The sequence below is a fragment of the Symphalangus syndactylus genome, chromosome 19, assembly GCF_028878055.3.
Source record: "Symphalangus syndactylus isolate Jambi chromosome 19, NHGRI_mSymSyn1-v2.1_pri, whole genome shotgun sequence".
NCBI classification, from domain to species: Eukaryota; Metazoa; Chordata; class Mammalia; order Primates; family Hylobatidae; genus Symphalangus; species Symphalangus syndactylus.
Window position 1 is genome coordinate 88,997,756 of NC_072434.2, and position 18,889 is coordinate 89,016,644.

General features: G+C 38.2%; 1 protein-coding gene across 2 annotated transcripts in view; it reads left to right on the forward strand.

Annotated features, from left to right (window-relative positions):
• Nucleotides 1-18,889, forward strand: part of DESI2 (desumoylating isopeptidase 2) — a 57,479-nt gene that overhangs the window by 19,922 nt on the left and 18,668 nt on the right. Inside the window, exons 2-3 of one of the 2 annotated variants that reach the window (XM_055233584.2) lie at nucleotides 14,862-14,934; nucleotides 17,505-17,598. In XM_055233584.2, coding sequence (XP_055089559.1) covers nucleotides 14,862-14,934; nucleotides 17,505-17,598 — 167 coding nt within the window. The remainder of the gene's footprint in view (nucleotides 1-14,861; nucleotides 14,935-17,504; nucleotides 17,599-18,889) is intronic. The other variant, XM_063613555.1, reaches the window with a different exon arrangement.

An 18,889-nucleotide genomic window follows, 5' to 3' on the forward strand; every position in this document is an offset into this window, starting at 1 on the left:
AAACACTACTATTGATTTCAAAAATTAATAGCAGTTGGCCAGGCGTGGTGGCTCATGCCTGTAACCCTAGCACTTTGGGAGGCCAAGGTAGGCGGATCACAAGGTCGGGAGTCCGAGACCAGCCTGGACAACATGGTGAAACCCCATCTCTACTAAAAATACAAAAATTAGCTGGGCATGGTGGCACATGCCTGTAATCCCCGCTACTCTGGAGGCTGAGGCAGGAGAATCGCTTGAACTCGGGAAGCAGAGGTTGCCGTGAGCCAAGATCGCCCCATTGCACTCCAGCCTGGGTGACAGAGCGAGACTCTGTCTCAAAAAATAATAATAATAATAATATAATAATAGCAGTTACTTCAGCATGAATAACTGCCAGCAGTAAATCATTACTGTAGGGGAGTAGGATAGTTTCACAACTGAAATCATTCAGTAAAAGGCTCAGCTCTCATATGCTTTTTTGTTTTGGTTTGGTTTTTTTACAGTTATCTCACTAAATACTCACTTAAAATAGACATCATCCATATTGTCTGCATAGCTTGGCAGGACTTTGAGGCAGAAGGACTTGATAAGGCATACTGACCTTGAATTAAATTTGCATCTTCCACAGGCAGCCTGCCCAGTTTGTAAGGATTGAGCCTTCCAGGCGTGTTCTCTAATAATAGATCTAGGAAGCCCTAACAGGAGCAGAAGCATTTGGAGGGCATCTCTTTCTCTAACCAACTCTCCCTGGAAGGGCTCACCCTCTTTTCCTCTGAATCTATTACGAAAAAAAGTCACACCAAAGAAAAACATCTAATTTATTCACTTCATAATGTATATTCTAAACATTTATTCAGAAATGTGCTACTGTTCATATATGAAGTGGCTGACCAAAATACATATTTAGAATTGTTTCCTTCTGCTCTTGATATATTCCTTTTTTATATCCTGTTTTCCTTGTGACTAAAAGCAGATGTTTTTAGAAGGCAGCTGGCTAGAATTAGGAATGCAGCCCATAATTTAAGAAGTACCGTATTTAAAGGTTTTTGATTGGGCATAGAGAGTTCAAGAAACTAATTGGACTGTCTTGTGTTATTAGAAAGTGTTTTATGGTAGCTAGTATTTTTTTTCACTTTTTTTCCATTGAGAGTTCCATTCCCATAATTTACATATTTCACGCATAGTAAACTTTATTGGATCATGTCTAATAATAAAAACAGGGAAATGGAAACTTTTTTGAATTTCTTGGTTCACATTTTGCTAATAGAGGAAAAACTTCGTTATAATGCCGTTATTATTTTTTAAGGAGCAAAGTATGTTCTGTATCTAAAGGAATATTTATCCTTGGAGGCTCAAGGTATGTATAGAAGAGGTTTTGTTTAGGTTTGCCAACTAGAAAATGATGTACTCTTCTGCCATTTGGTACAAGTTAGTAGATTTACTTTACTTCTCTCTCTCTCTTTTTTTTTTTTTTTTTTGAGATGGAGTCTTGCTCTGTTGCCCAGCCTTTAGTACAGTGGTGCAATCTCAGCTCACTACAACCTCCACCTCCCGGGTTCAAGCAATTCTCCTGCCTCAGCCTCCCAAGTAGCTGGAACTACAGGCACCCGCCACCACACCCAGCTAATTTTGTTTTGTAATTTTTGTAGAGACGGGGTTTCACCATATTGGTCAGGCTGGTCTCAAACTCCTCACCTCAGGTGAGCTACTGCGCCCGGCCGATTTACTTCTATTCGTAAGTCTTTTTTTTAACAGCCTTATTGAGATACTGTTCATATGCTAGATGAACTATATAAAATATACACCCATTTAAAATGTACAATTCAATGAATTTTAGTATATTCACAGTTGTGAAGCCATCATTACCACAATAAATTTTAGGATATTTTCATCACTCTAGAAAGAAGCCCTGGCCGGGCGCGGTGGCTCACGCCTGTAATCCCAGCACTTTCGGAGGCCGAGGTGGGTGGATCACAAGGTGAGGAGATCGAGACCATCCTGGCTAACAAGGTGAAACCCCGTCTCTACTAAAAATACAAAAAAATTAGCCGGGCGTGGTGGCAGGCGCCTGTAGTCCCAGCTACTCGGGAGGCTGAGGCAGGAGAATGGCGTGAACCCCGGGAGGCGGAGCCTGCAGTGAGCCGAGATCGCGCCACTGCACTCCAGCCTGGGCGGCAGCGAGACTCCATCTCAAAAAAAAAAAAAAAAAAAGAAGCCCATACCCATTAGCAATCACTTCCCATATCTTCCCAAACTCCCAGTCATAGAACCACGAATCTACTTTCCGTCTGTGTAGCCTATTCTGGGCATTTCATATAAATGGAATCATGTAATATGTGGTCTTTTGTGATTGGCTTCTTTCACCTGGCATCATGTTTTCAAGGTTCATTCCTTTGGTAGCATGCATCAAGTACCTCATTCCTTTTTACTGAGAAATAATATTGCATTTTATGGATAATACCACCACATTTTATTTACCTAGTAATCAGTTGATAAACATGTAGTTGTTTCTACTTTTTGGCTATTATAAGTAATGCTGCCATGAACATTAATTACAAGTTTTTGTGTGGCTATATATTTTCATTTCTCTTGGGCATATGCCTAGGAATAAAATTGCTAGGTCGTATGGTAACTTTAGGTTTACTTTTGGAGGAACTGCCAAACTTTTCCAAGGCAGCTGTACCATGATACATTCCCACCAGTAATGTATTAGAGTTCTAGTTTCTCCACATCCTAACACTTGTTATTATCTGTCTTTTTGATTATAGTCATCTGAGTAGGTGTGACATGATAGATAATGGTGGTTTTAATTTGCGTATCTTCTTAGAAGAAATACTTTTTTTTAGATCCTTTGCCCATTTTTTAGTTGGGTTATGTGTCTCGTTGAGTTCTAAGAGTTCTTATATGTATTCTACATATAAGTCCCTTGTCAGGTATATGACTTGCCAAAATTTTCTCCCAGGCTATGGTTTGCCTTTTCACTTTCTTGATAGTGTTCTTCAAAGCACTAAAGTTTTAAACTCTGCTTTCATCAATGTTTTTCTTTTGTTGCTTTTGCTTTTGGTGTCATATCTATGAAGCCATTGCCTAATCCAAGATCATGAACATAGGCTTCTCTTCCAAGAGTTTATAATTTAAGCTCTTGCATTTAGGTCTTTGATCCATTAAATTAATTTTTATATATGGCATGAGGTAGAAGACCAGCTTCATTCATTTGCTTGTGGATATCCAGTTGTCTCAGTTCTACTTGTTGAAAAGACTCTTCTTTTCCCACTGAATTGTCTTGGCACCATTGTTAAAGATTAGTTGGCCATAAATACAGGGGCTTATTTCTGAACTCTGAATTCTGTTTCATTGATCTGTATGTCTGTCTTTATGCCAGTAATACACTGTCTTGATTACTGTAGCTCTGTGCTAAATGTTGAAATCAGGAAGTCTGAGTCCTATAACTTTTTCAAGATTGTTTTAGCTATTCTAGGTCTCTTGAATTTCCATATGAATTTTTAAATTTGTCAATTTCTGCAAAAAATGGCAGCTGAGATTTTGACAAGAATGGCAGTGAATCTTCAGGTCAACTTGGAGAGTATTACCGTCCTAACAATATTAAATCTTCCAGTTCATGAGCGTGGAATGTCTTTCCATTTACTTAGGTCTTCTTTAATTTCTTTCAATAATGTTTTGTAGTTTTCAGATACAAGTTATGAACTTCTTAAATGTGTCCATAAGTTTATTTTTTATGTAACTGTAAATGGAATTGTTTTCTTAATTTCATTTTTTGATTGCTTATTGCTAGTGTATAGAAATACAGTCGATTTTTTTTTGAGACGGAGTCTTGCTCTGTTTCCCAGGCTGGAGTGCAGTGGCACGATCTCAGCTCACTGCAAGCTCCACCTCCCGAGTTCAGGCCATTCTCCTGCCTCAACCTCCCGAGCAGCTGAGACTACAGGTCCCTGCCACCACACCCGGCTAATTTTTTGTATTTTCAGTAGAGACAGGGTTTCACCGTGCTAGCCAGGGTGGTCTTGATCTCCTGACCTCGTGATCCGCCTGCCTCAGCCTCCCAAAGTGCTGGGATTACAGGTGTGAGCCACTGCGCCTGGCCTACAATCGATTTTTATATATTGATCTTGTACCCTGCAATGTTTTTAACTTATCTATTAGTTTTAGTAATTTTTTAGTGGATTCCTTATGATTTTCCTGTATACAATATCATATCATCTGCAAAATGAGATAATTTTACTTCTTTTTTTCCAGTTTGAATGCCTTTAATTTTTCCTTCTTCAGTAATTGCCCTGGCTGGAATCTCCAGCACAGTGTTTAATAGAAGTGGCAAGAGCAGACACTCTTATTTTTTATTTTAAAGGGAAAGCATTCAGTCCTTCACCATTAAGTATGATATTAGCTGTGAGGTTTTTCATAGATGTTCTTTATCAGCTTAGGGAAATTTCCATCTATTCCTAGTTTATTGAATAGATTTAAAAAATATATAATATACAATGTATATTTTATATATTGTATAAAATATATATTATATATTATATATATATCATGAAAGGGTATTGGATTTTGTCAAATGCTTTTGTCTGTCGGGATGATCATGAGGATTTTGTCCTTTATAAGGTATATTATGTTAATTTTTTTTTTTTTTTTTTTTAAGATTAAGCCCACCTTCCATTCCAGGGATAAATCCCACTGGGTCATGTTATATAATCCTTGAGTCTGTTTTCATAATAGATATTAGTCTCTATTTCTTGTGATGTCTTTGTTTTGGTATCAGGTTTATCTGGCCTCATAGAATGAGTTGGGAAGTGTTCCCCTTTCTTCTATATTTTGGAAGAGCTTCTGAAGAATTGGTATTGATTCTTGTTTAATTTAGTAGAATTTGCCAGTGAAGTCCCCTGGTCCTGGGCTTTTCTTTGTGGGTAGTGTTTAAATTACTAGTTCATTCTTTTCTCATTAGAGGTTATTTAGATTTTCTGTATCTTCTTGAGTCAGTTTTGGTAGCTTGTGAGGTTGTCCATTTCATCTCAGTTATATAATTTGTTGGCATACAGTTGTTCTTAGTCTTCCTTGTAATCCTTTTCATTTCCATTATGTCGGTAGAGATGTCTCTTCATAGATTTCTAACCAGTAAATAGATCGCTACTTTAACTTTACAAAGAAATTAACTCTTCAACTTCTGGGGGGCCTTTCTAAGGATAGAAAATACAAGGAAATGTGAAAAACAAAGAACTACTGAGTTCATCATTATTATTGCTAACAATGAATAAGCAACATCAACATTAATTTTTGCCTTGCACAGAGTATTGAAACAGAGCCTTCAAAAAAATAACAGTAATGAGTCTGGGCACAGTACTGGGCACGGCTCACACCTGTAATCTCAGCACTTGTGAAGGCCAAGGTGGGAGGATTGCTTGAGACCAGGAGTTCAAGACAAGCTTAGGCAACATAGCGAGACCCTGCATCCACAAAAATAAAAGTTAAAAAAATTAGCCTGGCATGGTAGTGCATGCCTGTAGTCCCAGTTTCTCAGGAGACTGAGTTAGGAGGATTGCTTCAGCCCAGGGGTTTGAGGAGGCAGTGAGCTATGATCGTACCACTGCACTCTGGCCTAGGCGACAGAGCAAGACCCTGTCTCTAAAAAATAACAGTAATAATGATGATGATGTTAGGAGTGAGGGGTGGACTTACACTGTTTAGTACTGTCCAAAGGAATATATCTCTAGGTTTAGAAATCATTTTCCTAGCAACTTGTGGGCTTTGTATAATCTTGAGCAGAAACACTTGACCTGATTGTTCAACTTTCTATCTGAGAGTAGAGGTAACACTATCACTAGCAAAGCAAGCAGATACTCATTTTCACTGTACTGTCTCAGCATTTCTTTAGAAACTTTATTTAGGCCACATCTCATTATAGTGAATTCCAAACTACTGACCAAATTTTTGGATGGAATATTTCTCCTGCTTTTAAGTTTCCTTTTACAGTTTTCCCCTTTACAAAATGTGTCAAAATATACCTTTATTTTTTAGAATGTAAAATCTTGAATATAAGGAAATTTCAGACTGAAGAAGTATAGTACTCAGGCAACATATAGGAGTTCTAAGCATGGAATCCCCAAGCATAGAAGAAATTATTTTCATTTGTGAAAAGGCAGAGAATAAAAGATTTCTGAGTTTAGGATGCCCACTTTGATAAGTTCATTCTCATCCTAATTCTTTACTAAAAGTCAACATTTGGGTATAATTTTTTTTATGAATATCTTTCCCATTTTTTAATAAAACATTTGGGTTCCCGTTATGGAAATTTACAATAAATCACTTTCAGAAGGCTATTTACTGCTCAGCAGAAGAGATTGTTAAAATTAAGTGATATTGAACATAAAATGGAAATGTTCAATTTACTAAGCATTTAAAACCTTTTGATTATTGTAGCCAAACCATTATGTATACATCTCTTTTTGGAAAATATTCTGTATTTTGAAAAAGAAGCTATGCTGCAAAAAGAGAATAGCCCACTTTAAAATAGAGCCGCCTGCGTCCGGAACAAAAACCTTTTGGTGCCGTCGTTAAGGAAATCAGCAGTACACAGACCAAATTATTGGTTGCAAACTGTATAAACAATGGGATTTCTCAATTGGAAAAGGCAATTTAAGTCCTAGAAGTTGGCTGCCAAGGAAACCACTACTTGGAGAAAGCCTAACAAAATTTTTATGTGAACTAGCATGATACCTTGCAGTATTTTCCACTCTTTTTCTCTTTTTTTCTTTTTTTTTTTGAGACAGGATCTCACTCAGTCGCTCAGGCTGGAGAGCAGTGGCACAATCACAGCTCACTGAAGCCTTGACCTCCTGGGCTCAGGTAATCAATCCTCCCATGTCAGCCTCCTGGGTAGCTGGGACTACAGGCACGCACCACCGCTCCCAGCTAATTTTTTGTATTTTGTAGAAATGGGGTTTCACCATGTTGCCCAGGCTGGTCTTTTTCTGTGAAAAGGGGGAGAAAGTAGGAGGATAGCAAGAAACTTAGAAATGCATCTCTTGTAAGGAGGCGAGGACTAGATTATTCTCTTTAGTTCCCCCGAATTTTTTATTGTGAAATTTTTTAAACCTTCCCAAAAAGTTTAAGGAAGAGTACAATCTGTATATACCCTTCATTCAGAGGTACCAGTTTTTAACCTTTTGCTACATTTGCTTTCTCTCACACCCGTCCTACAGTCTGTCACACATAGATCACATAGAAAGTAAGTCACAAACATAGCAGTTCATCCCTAAATACTTTAGTATGTATTTCCCAAGAAGACATTTTCTGGCTTGGCGTGTTGGCTCACGCCTGTAATCCCAGCACTTTGGGAGGCCAAGGAGGGTAGATCACTTGAGGCCAGGAGTTTGAGACCAATCTGGCCAACATGCCAAAACCCCATCTCTACTAAAAATACAAAAATTATCCAGGTATGTCAGCACAAGCCTATAATCCCCCTTGCATGGCTGAGGCACAAGAATCGCTCGAACCTGGGAGGCGGAGGTTGCAGTGAGCCCAGATCGCGCCACTGCACTCCAGCTTGGGTGACAGACTGAGAGACTCTATCTCAAAAAAAAAAAAAAAAAAAAAAGACATTTTCTACCTAACCATAGTACTGTTATCACACCCAAGAAGTTTTTCATTGATGTAGTATTACTGAATATATAGTCTATATTCATGTTTTCCCCAATTGTTCCAATAATGGTTCTTTTTAGCCTTTTTTTTTTTTTTTTTTTTTTTTAACAAAAAATCTAGGATCCAGTCAAGGTTCATTCACTTCATTTAATTGCCATAAGAGTAGCCCACCCTTCCTCTGCCTTCTTTTGACTTTGCTATCACTGATATTTTTTATTTTTTTATTTTTATTTATTTATTTATTTATTTATTTTTTGAGATGGAGTCTCGCTCTGTTGCCAGGCTGGAGTGCAGTGGCACGGTCTTGGCTCACTGCAACCTCCGCCTCCTGGGTTCAAGCGATTCTCCTGCCTCAGCCTCCCAAGTAGCTGGGATTACAGGCACGTGCCACCATGCCTGGCTAATTTTTGTATTTTTAGTAGAGATGGGGTTTCACCAGGTTAGCCAGGCTGGTCTTGAACTCCTGACCTCGTGATCCGCCCACCTCAGCCTCCCAAAGTGCTGGGATTACAGGCGTGAGCCACCGCGCCCGGCCTATCGCTGATATTTTTTTAAAAACCAAGCCATCCATGGCCAGGCACAGTGGCTCATGTCTGTAACCCCAGCACTTTGGGAGGCCAAGGCAGGTGGATTGCTTGAGCCTATGAGTTCGAGACCAGCCTGGACAACATGATGAAACCCTGTCTGTATAAAAAATAGCTGGGCATGATGGCGTGCGCCTGGAGTCCCAGCTACTCAGGAAACTGAGGTGGGAGAATGGCTTGAGCCCTCCCTGCAGTGAACTGAGATCAGGCCGCTGCACTCCAGCCTGGGCAACAGAGCCAACACCTGTCTCAAAAAAAAAAAAAAAAAAAACACCAGGCCAGTTTTCTTGTAGAATGTCTCATAGTCCAGACTTACCTGATTTTTCCTTATGGTTGTCTTCTGGTTTAACACATTTGACAGGAAAACTAACAAAGCTAATGTAGCTTTTGTATTTCATCACATCCAAAGGCACATAATATCAATTGGTCCAACTATTAACGATGCTCAGTTCAATCACTGAGTATTGATAAGGTGATTACACCATATTTTTCCATTGCAAAGGTATCTTTTTTCTTTGTTATTTAGGAAAAATAGTGGGGTTGGCAAGTGACATTGGTGCAAAAAATGGGGAGAAAGGGCGGGGGAGAAGGAGGTGATACTTTGAGACAATGTGGATATCATCGTTAAACAGCCTTTCTTCTAATGGTTTTATCATCCATGATCTTTGCCTGACTCAACTGGTGGCAACAAAATGGTGATTGCCTAATTTTGCCCTTTCGTCTACTTGTACTAGCTGGCTTTCTTCTATTAAAAAAAGAGCTTCCCTCCTTTTACTTTTTTTTTTTTTTTTTTTTTTTAAGTATTACTGTGGACTCTGAGATAGTCTTTTTATTCAATATACTATAGTCCATTATCATTATTCTTTTTGATGTTCACCTTTTCCCAAAGTTGACTAATGAAAACTGCTTCAGGCCAGCTTCACTATAATCTTGACATGTGTCCATCATTCTTTGAGCAATTCTCACCTTACACGTTTTTGCCCTAACTTGGAATCAACCATTTCTCCAGAGTCCTGATTCCTTTTAGGAAGAGAAACCAAGATCTGGACAGTATGTTCATTGCTTCTACTTCAGTGGGCAAGCTAGGTAATAATATATATTCTTTATGAGTTTATACAGATGCCTCCTGTTACAATCCAGTACCACGGGCTTCTTCCATTCCATTTCCTCTTCCTTGTTTTTATCTCCCTCTACTACCTTGACAACTCTGGTTCCCACCATCAGTATATGTACTCACTTGCTCTGTACTAGAGCATAGCAGTCCCCAACCTTTTTGGCATCAGGGACTAGTTTCGTGGAAGACAATTTTGCCATGGACCTGGGGCGGGGGAGGGAGGATGGTTTCAAGATGAAACTGTTCCACCTCAGATCATCAGGCATTTGTTAGATTCTCATAAGGAACGCACAACCTAGATCTCTTGCATCCACAACTGCCCACCTCTTGCTACATACGTGTCCTGTGGTACATACAAATAGTCTTGGAATTACACCAGTACCACTATGAACAACACGTCTCAGTTTGAGATTTCTTTGCACTTCCTTTTGTCCTTAGTATATATCTCAGTAAGGGTATATAGACAGAATACTATATTCAGAAGTTAATTTTTTTTATTTTCTGTGTGATTATCAATTTGATACACAACTAGGTTCATTTGTTTTTGTTTGACTTCAGTTTTGAGGTGTACTTCTGTTTCCAGAATTGGTTCCTTCTGGTGGGTTCTTGGTCTCACTGACTTCAAGAATGAAGCCGCGGACCCTCGCGGTGAGTGTTAAGTTCCTAAAGATGGTGTATCCGGAGTTTGTTCCTTCAGATGTTCAGATGTGTCCAGAGTTTCTCTCTTCCAGTGGGTTCGTGGTCTCGCTGACTTCAGGAATGAAGCCGCAGACCCTTGTGGTTAGTGTTACAGCTCATAAAGGTAGTGCGGACCCAAAGAGTGAGCAGCAGCAAGATTTACTGTGAAGAGCGAAAGAACAAAGTTTCCACAGCATGGAAGGGGACCTGAGCAGGTTGCTGCTGCTGGCTGGGGTGGCCAGCTTTTATTCCCTTATTTGGCTGCACCCACATCCCACTGATTGGTCTATTTTACAGAGCACTGATTGGTCTGTTTTTTACAGAGTGCTGATTGGTGTGTTTTTACAGAGTGCTGATTGGTGCATTTACAATCCTCTAGCTAGACAGAAAAGTTCTCCAAGTCCCCACCTGACCCAGGAAGTCCAGCTGGCTTCATTTCTCACTTCTTTTTCTGTTTTAAAGTTTAACTTTGTGAAAAACATTTACGTCCTTCAAATGTCAAAACTATATATGAAAAGATATCCCAGGAAGTCTCCTATCTCTTTCCCTTTTATCCACATCTGGTAGGTAACTATTTTCATGATTTTCTGGCTTTTTCTTCTTTTTCTTTTTTGCAAAAAAATCGATATTTGCATATGACAGAACACAAACTTTTTCTGTAAATAACCAGATAGTAAATATTTTGGTTATCTATCACACTCACCTCTGCCATTGTGGCATAAAGGCCACATAGACAATTTGCAAACAAATGAGTGTGGCTGTGTTCCAATAAAACGTTATTTGCAAAGACAGGTTGGGGGCCAGATTTGGTCTGCAGGAGTTGTTTGCTGGCTGTAAGATGTAGATGCAGACATTCTTATACAAAAGCATGTATATAGTGTACTGTCAAAAAAAAAACAAAACTCAGTGATATTTGTTAAAGCATAGTAAGGCAAACTCTTTTCAAGACCATTGTGATAGGTAGAGGGGCCATGGCAATGGGATTTTGCAGTGGAGTAGAGAGACTGTGTTCAACTCCAAACACAGCATGGGCAAATGGGAATTTGCAGCCAGGGAGCAGGGTGGAGGGTCAGTGGATGGAAAATTTCTAAGAGGAAACATTAGGGATCGGGGGGTTCTGGCTAAACCAACCTAACACATTTCCTAGTGAAGATATGCCAGGGTAATCTGACATCACCAGGGGGATGGCGGAGGGTGAAGAACCTCACCAGATATGGAGGTGATGAGATAGCAAGGGTTGGGGGGTTCTTGCTGAACTGAATTAGCAAGATTCTTTGCTAAAACCTGATTTTACAGGTACGTGTACACATGGGCCTAGGAGAAGGTTCAGGAGTCTAAGTCTTTGCCATATAATTATCTTTTTCTTTTTTTGAGACAGAGTCTCGCTCTGTCACCCAGGCTGGAGTGCAGTGGCGCGATCTCAGCTCACTGCAAGCTCCGCCTCCCGGGTTCACGCCCTTCTCCTGCCTCAGCCTCCTGAGTAGCTGGGACTACAGGCGCCCACCACCACGCCTGACTAATTTTTTGCATTTTTAGTAGAGACAGAGTTTCACCATGTTAGCCAGGATGATCTTGATCTCCTGACCTTGTGATCCGCCTGCCTCAGCCTGCCAAAGTGCTGGGATTACAGGTGTCAGCCACTGCGCCCAGCCTTTTGCCATATATTATTTTGCAACTTGTTTTTGTTTCCCTAACAAATATATCCTGGAAATTACTTCCTCTTCCTCTTAGTTCCTCAAGAGCATCACCCCTCCCCCAACAGTTTTTGAGTTTTTTTTTTAGAGACAGGGTCTCACTTTGTTGCCCTGGCTGGAGTGCAGTGGTGTGATCGTAGCTCACTGCAACCTCGAACTCCTGGGCTCAGTTCTCCCACCTCAGCCTCCCAAGTAGCTAGGACCACAGTTACCTGGCTAATTTTTTTTTTTTTTTTAAGAGATTGGGTCTCCCTGTGTTGCCCAGGGGGGTCTTGAACTCCTGGCCTCAAGCTGTCGTCCCGCCTCAACCTCCCAAAGTACTGGGATTACAGGTGTGAGCCACCACACTGAGCCCTTCCCCCCTTTTTATGGCTAAAGAATATTTCATTATATAGATATATCATAGTTTATGTAACTAGGACCCTATAAATGAACATTTAGGCTGTTGTCAACATTTTACTAACATAAATAATACTGCAGTTAATAGTCTTATGCTTATGATTTTTTATATGTGCAACCTATTCTCTTACTATAGTATAAAGATTCAAATAAATAAAAACCTGTTAAACTAAGATAATAGCATTTTACTTTAAAATGACATTTTTAACTATAAAAGTAATACTCTTTATCAAATTTAGAAAAACAATCCTGAATGTATGGAGCTAAAACTGAAAGTATTGCATTATAGTCCTCCACTCCCACCCTAGCCACATGTACTCCTCTCCCCCAAATTGTTAACAGTTAAACACAGGTGCTTCAGACCTTTCTTTTGTTGCAATTGGTGGTCGTTTGATTTTGTCATCCCATACTTAACATGTAAGTATATCCTCAGGCTAACTTATTTTTCAAAAATGTGATCATGCTACACATAATATATTATGACTTGATCATTTTATTTTATGTGGTTTTTAAATATCTATCGAGTTACCTCATTCTTTTTTCTTTTTTAAAAAAAACTCTCAGCTAATTTTCCCAAGTCAACCTTATTCTTTTTTTGACTGATAGTTTATAATATGAATGTACCATAATTAGCTATTTCTCTATTGATATTTAGACTTCAGTTTTTCAGTATTGTAGACAACTACAGTTAATATCCTGGGACACGCCTTTGCATATGTACTAGTTTTTCTATAGAATAGATTCCAGAAGGTGAAATGGTTAAGTCACTTTCATTGATTTTCACTTGTGCAATGTCTTCTTCACACCCTTCCCATTACCCAGTATTAGCAGTATTTTTAATATTTGCCAATCTGATGGATAAAAGAAGGATGGTACCTCATTGTTTTAATTAGTATTTTTCTGTTTGCTACTGAGATTGTTGAGGTTTTTTGGCCACTAATTTCTTTTCTTTTTTTTTAATGGAGCTTTTATTTACAAGTATACTCATATCTGAACTTTTGCTGCCCAAACTCTGGGATTAAATAGATTTGGGTAAATGTTTTGAAGAATCCTTACTGTATGTAATCTTACTACTCTCCTTTCAAAATCAAATTGATTCACATAAAAAAATGTATCCTTCATTTCCTAACTTGCTATCCAAATTCTGGCTCTCCAAAATCAGGAACTCAAAAAATTCAGATTGACGGGGATACTTACATTCTCATATGAATCTTTGTTATATCTACACAGATTCTCTCTTCTTGCGTATTATCTTTTTATCTTGTTTTTATGTAGTTTTATAAAATAAAAAGTTGTACATTTTTATGTAGAATATCTGTTGATATTTTCCTCTATAAATTCTAGGATTTTGCTTTACTTAGGTTGTCTTTTCCCACCTAAAATTTTTTAAACTCTATTTCCTTCTATCCATATATAGTTATTTTTAGACACACTAGAATTTTTAGGCACATGAAATGTGTGCATAATCAATTTTGTCAACATGTTTTTAGTAATTCATACTTTGTCATTAATTTTAAATATCTCCTTTATCATATATCAAATTCTTATATATACAAGGGTCTGTACCAGCATCTGTTCCTGCAACAGTGCCATATTGTTTTAATGACTATTTCAATTTCTAGATGGGAAAATTCCTGTTCCTTTTCATACATTTATTTATGATTGCTTAATTCTTCTTCCAGGTACATTTTATTTTATTTTTATCCACCCTCTGCCCCAAGTACATTTTAGAAAAAAACACAACTGACTTGTTCATTTATGCTTCTTCCAGCAATGCATGAGAATGTGTGTAGGTCTGGGAAAGACTGGCTAGGGGTCTGGAGCCAGGGTTAAGACTTGAATAAACCTAGAACAATTAAAGATAAATTATCTGTCCCCTAACGTGGGAGAAATCCAATAGGTTTGTAACACTTCTGAGTGGTACCTAAGTGTTTGTTTAGTGAGCTCTTAACTCATTTACCTTTTTCTCAGTTTAACCCCCTCCACTTCACCTTTTTTAACCCCTTTCACAGTCATTTCCTGTAATTTCTTATCATATAACCCATGTACATCCTCTTCCCCCTTCCTGGCATTTCTGTCCATCCCCATAGGCCCCATGGCCTAGTTTTCTTACTGGGAAATCTGATTTGTTCCTAAAGACTCAGTTCAGATATTACCTTTTCTGGGAGGTTTTTGTTCATGCTGATGGTAAGAAGTAAGAATGTTGTTCTAATCTTTGTGCATTATTTATTCCTATATTATTACCATTATCAAACTTTGAGCTGAATCAGGACACATGATACATGCCATAAATGTTTGTTGAAAAAGAATAAAGTATTTCTGCTTTCAGGGAGCTCACCAAAGAATAAGAAGAAAAGCTTAGGAAGCTTAGGATAGGAGAAAAATAGATATGAAAGCACACTGTGTGTGTGTGTGTGTGTGTGTGTGTGTGTGTGTGTGTGTGTGTGTAAGTCACTAACAGCAGAGCTCTTATATAATCTCTCCCCCCCAACCCCACAAACTGATGAAGCTTTTAATTGTATTGCTTGCCCTATAAGCCTTAGATAATGTGCTTATACTCAAATTTGGACAATCATTTTGACCCAGAAAGGCATTCCAGATGTGGTACAGGCAGAGGCACAGAGGCACAGAGATAGGACCAAATGGATCATTATCATGGGAGTTTCAGAGTGAAAGATTTGGGGAGTAGTCACTTCTGTAGTGTGGAGTTGAGTTGTAAATGAACAGGTATTCTGAATCTTTCCTTTCTTTTTTTCTTAGTATTGGATGAACGAATATACCTCATCCATTGGAATTGGAGTTTTTCATTCAGGAATTGAAGTCTATGGCAGAGGTATGTGTACACACAGTCTAAATATACTCTCTGAAGATTTTGTACTTTAAAAGAGTTGCAAAATCATAACTATAGGTCTCTTTTTTTAACCACTTCCATATGTTATTACAGAAAGTAGAAGAAAATCTCCCCATATTCATTTATACTGCGTTTTGGAAAAATGCCCAAAGTAGAATGTATTTGGGGAGAAAGTACTCAAAATACAAGAGTATACATTGATTTCATTCACTTTATCTTTTATTCTAAATACTATGTTTTAAAAATTATTTTCCTTTTGTGATTGTCATAAAATGACAGTTTGTTTTGTTCTCATATATATTGGAGCTCCTAAGAAACCTTGCACTTCGAAAATAGCATGATAAAAACAATAATTTTGGTTGGAAAGGTTGGTGCTAGAAAGTGTCAGACTTGAAATACTGGTTTCCTGAGGGAATTTCAGTAATAAATTTGGTTTGTAGACCTATGCGTCTTATAGAATCTCTAAGTTTTTGAAGTCGAAAAACATTGCTGAGCGAATCCTGCCGTGATTACGTCTAATCATGCCCTTTGTCATTAACTCAGCCCTTTTCATTCTCCTTATCATCCTTTATTAGGATAAACGTGTCAGGAGTCAACTCAAACCAAGCAGCTGTGTTTTCAACAGTTTTTTTCCGCTATTCTAATTCCTACTCTTGATGCAAGATAATCTACCCCGATCAAGTTGTAACTAATAGTAATGGTCTGCCTAAGACAGATCACATTGCTGATTTCATTCAATGTATCATTTTGAATTATAAACTAACCCTATAGCAGAAATGCCTTTGTTCGCTTCAGCTAGGCAGTCTTTGTGACCTCTTAAGAATATATTATTGCAGTCTACTCAGGGTTACCCCTGAACACTATACACCAGTTTTAACCAACATAAAGAAAAGACTCATTTACTTAAATGTGTCAGTATGGTGGTTATACTCTTTTTTATATTCCATTTTACCTGCTTCCAGGTGCAGTTTAGCATATTAAATGTTGGCTATAAAAATCTGCCATTTAAGCTCTATTTTACTTGAAAGTCTGCATCTACCAAATAATCCCAGGAAATACTGAGGGGCTCTTGCTGAAAGTTTCATGCTTAGGAGTATTGCTGTGGGTGGGATCATAGTCTGTGGGGTTACTCTTTTGGTTGATTTGGCTTTTGCCAAATTTGCATGTGTATTTCTTGAATTTGTGTGATGTGTTACCGTTTTTAAAATGCCATCAAGTTGTGAACCACATGATCATGGTGGGTTAGGTTAAGGGCAGGTGGCATCTTCTCCATTTTTCAGCTGAAGAAACTGAGGCCCAAACTTGCTGGAAGTCATAATGCTAATAATTAACTAAAACTTGAACCCAAATGTTCTTGTATGCTAGTCCATGGCTCTATTATCTGCCTAATCATTGCTCCCCTTCATAAAATGATTTAGTAATAATTAGAAACATGTTTCAAAACATGTTCATGTGAATTTAGTAAAGCTAGAATCAAATATTAATATATTCCTGAAAATTAATGATTGCTTTTTAAATAGAAGAATGGGTCTGTGACTTTCCTTACTATAATTGAGAAAGTTAAGAATCCAAATATAATCTTACCCTTTCCAACCTGATAATCTACAATATTTTGTAAAATTTTGTCACTAAAAAACTTTAAAAATTATATTTCAAAATAGCCACTTTATTTCTCAAACTACATCGTTGCTTTTTTTGGACAGGTCTGAATTAAAAGTAAATTTAGTATCTACTTGTTCTTTCCTGTGCTTTGTTCTAAGACCTTTTAAGGTATATTTTTAAAGTGATGAAGTTGATTTAAGCACGGTTTGGAATTCTTTAAATTTGTCTAGTAAGATTTAGCCACTAAAATATCTAAGTGAAATAACAGAAAATTACAGGAATTTTTTATCTAAAATTATTCTCCATTTTGTTCTCCAGAGTTTGTATCTGATGTACATTTTGTATTGGATGTACAGTCAAAAAATAGTTTATCTTAGCTAAAAGACTTGCTGTGGAGATTGGATGGGAGGGTGGATGGGTATGTGTGTTAATTTGGCAGTTTTTTCTTAAATGAAGAGAATTGAGTAGTGTTTTAGGTTTGGTAATGTTCCACCCTACTCAAAGGTAAACCAGTAGTCTTTATCCCAGAAACCATGAAACTCACTGTTACTAGACAGTTTCTCCAGTAAGATATGTGTTTGAAATTAGATCACTTTAATTTAGAAAGTCACAAAACACTGAACTGACCACCTACCTAGATTGGCATGATATAGACATGCAGAGAGAACTGTATTTACCTTTGTGTGTTAGTCACTCTCTTTCTGCCATTATAAGAAAGGGAAATATGGCAGTCAAGAATATCTCTGAGTGTCTTCTGTTATTTGAGTTTCGGGTCTTTTGTGACAATTGTTCATACGAGTAATAGCTAAGTGAGATATTTGTGAAAGCATTTTATAAACTGAAAAATATTTAGATGGTGTCACTGTTATCCTCAATTATTAAAGCTAATTCAGCATTCTGGTTGAATTTTATGTGATACATACTAAAAATCATGAGTTTTCTCTTTTCAGAATTTGCTTATGGTGGCCATCCTTACCCCTTTTCTGGAATATTTGAAATTTCCCCAGGAAATGCTTCTGAACTAGGAGAAACATTTAAATTTAAGTAAGTAGGGAGGATAATTTTTATTACACTGTCTTAGGTGCCATAGTTTCTTTTCAGGTATACAGAATTCACTCTGTAAATCAAAACATACCCAAGAAGTTAAAAATGTCTCTTTGTTTTAATTGCTGACATTTTATATAAGTCAGGTTTGCCTCAGGAAACTCATTTCTTTTCCTTTTTTTTTTTTTTTTTTTTTTTTTGAGATGGAGTCTCACTCTGTCTCCCAGGCTGGAGAGAAGTGGCGTGATCTCAGCTCAGCTCACTGCAGCGTCCGCCTTCTAGGTTCAAGTGATTCTCCTGCCTCAGGCTCCCAAGTAGCTGGGATTACAGGCGTGCGCCACAACGCCCGGCTAATTTTTGTATTTTCAGTAGAGACGGAGTTTCGCCATGTTGGCCAGGCTAGTCTTGAACTCCTGACCTCAGGTGATCCACCTGCCTCAGCCTCCCAAAGTGCTGGGATTACAGGCATGAGCCACGGCGCCCAGCCCAGGAAACTCCTTTCTAATGATTTCTTCCCCCTCAATCTCCTGTTTTAAAGGAGAAAAAGTTTTATTGTGACCTACCTAGCAAATTAAAAATGTCTTTATTGTCCCAATGAAAGGGACACTTTATACGTTTGAAATAATTAAACAGTTGATTAGCGTAGAATCCATTGTTAAGGTACATGTATTACATGTAATGATAAACCTAAAATATATGGATGTAAGTGTTCACTGGAGTCTTATGAGTAATAAAAAGCAGAATATAAATTTTTTTTATTTATACTTTAAGTTCTAGGGTACATGTGCACAATGTACAGGTTTGTTACATAGGTATCCATGTGTCATGTTGGTTTGCAGCACCCATCATCTCATCATTTACATTAGGTATTTCTCCTAATGCTATCCCTCCCCCAGGCCCCCTACCCCACGACAGGCCCCGGTGTGTGATGTTCCCCGCCCTGTGTCCAAGTGTTGTCATTGTTCAGTTCACACCGATGAGTGAGAACATACGGTGTTTGGTTTTCTGTCCTTGTGATAGTTTGCTGAGAATGAGAATATAAATGTTAATAATCAAATTTTCATTCCTTAATTGAGGTTTGTATTTAAAGTGATATTTAGGGCCGGGTGCAGTGGCTCACGCCTATAATCCCAGCACTTTGGGAGGCCAAGGCAGGCGGATCACCTGAGGTCAGGAGTTCGAGATCAGCCTGGGCAACACGGTGAAACCCCATCTCTACTAAAAATACAAAATTAGGCAGGCATGGTGGCACATGCCTGTAATCCCGGCTACTCGGGAGGCTGAGGCAGGA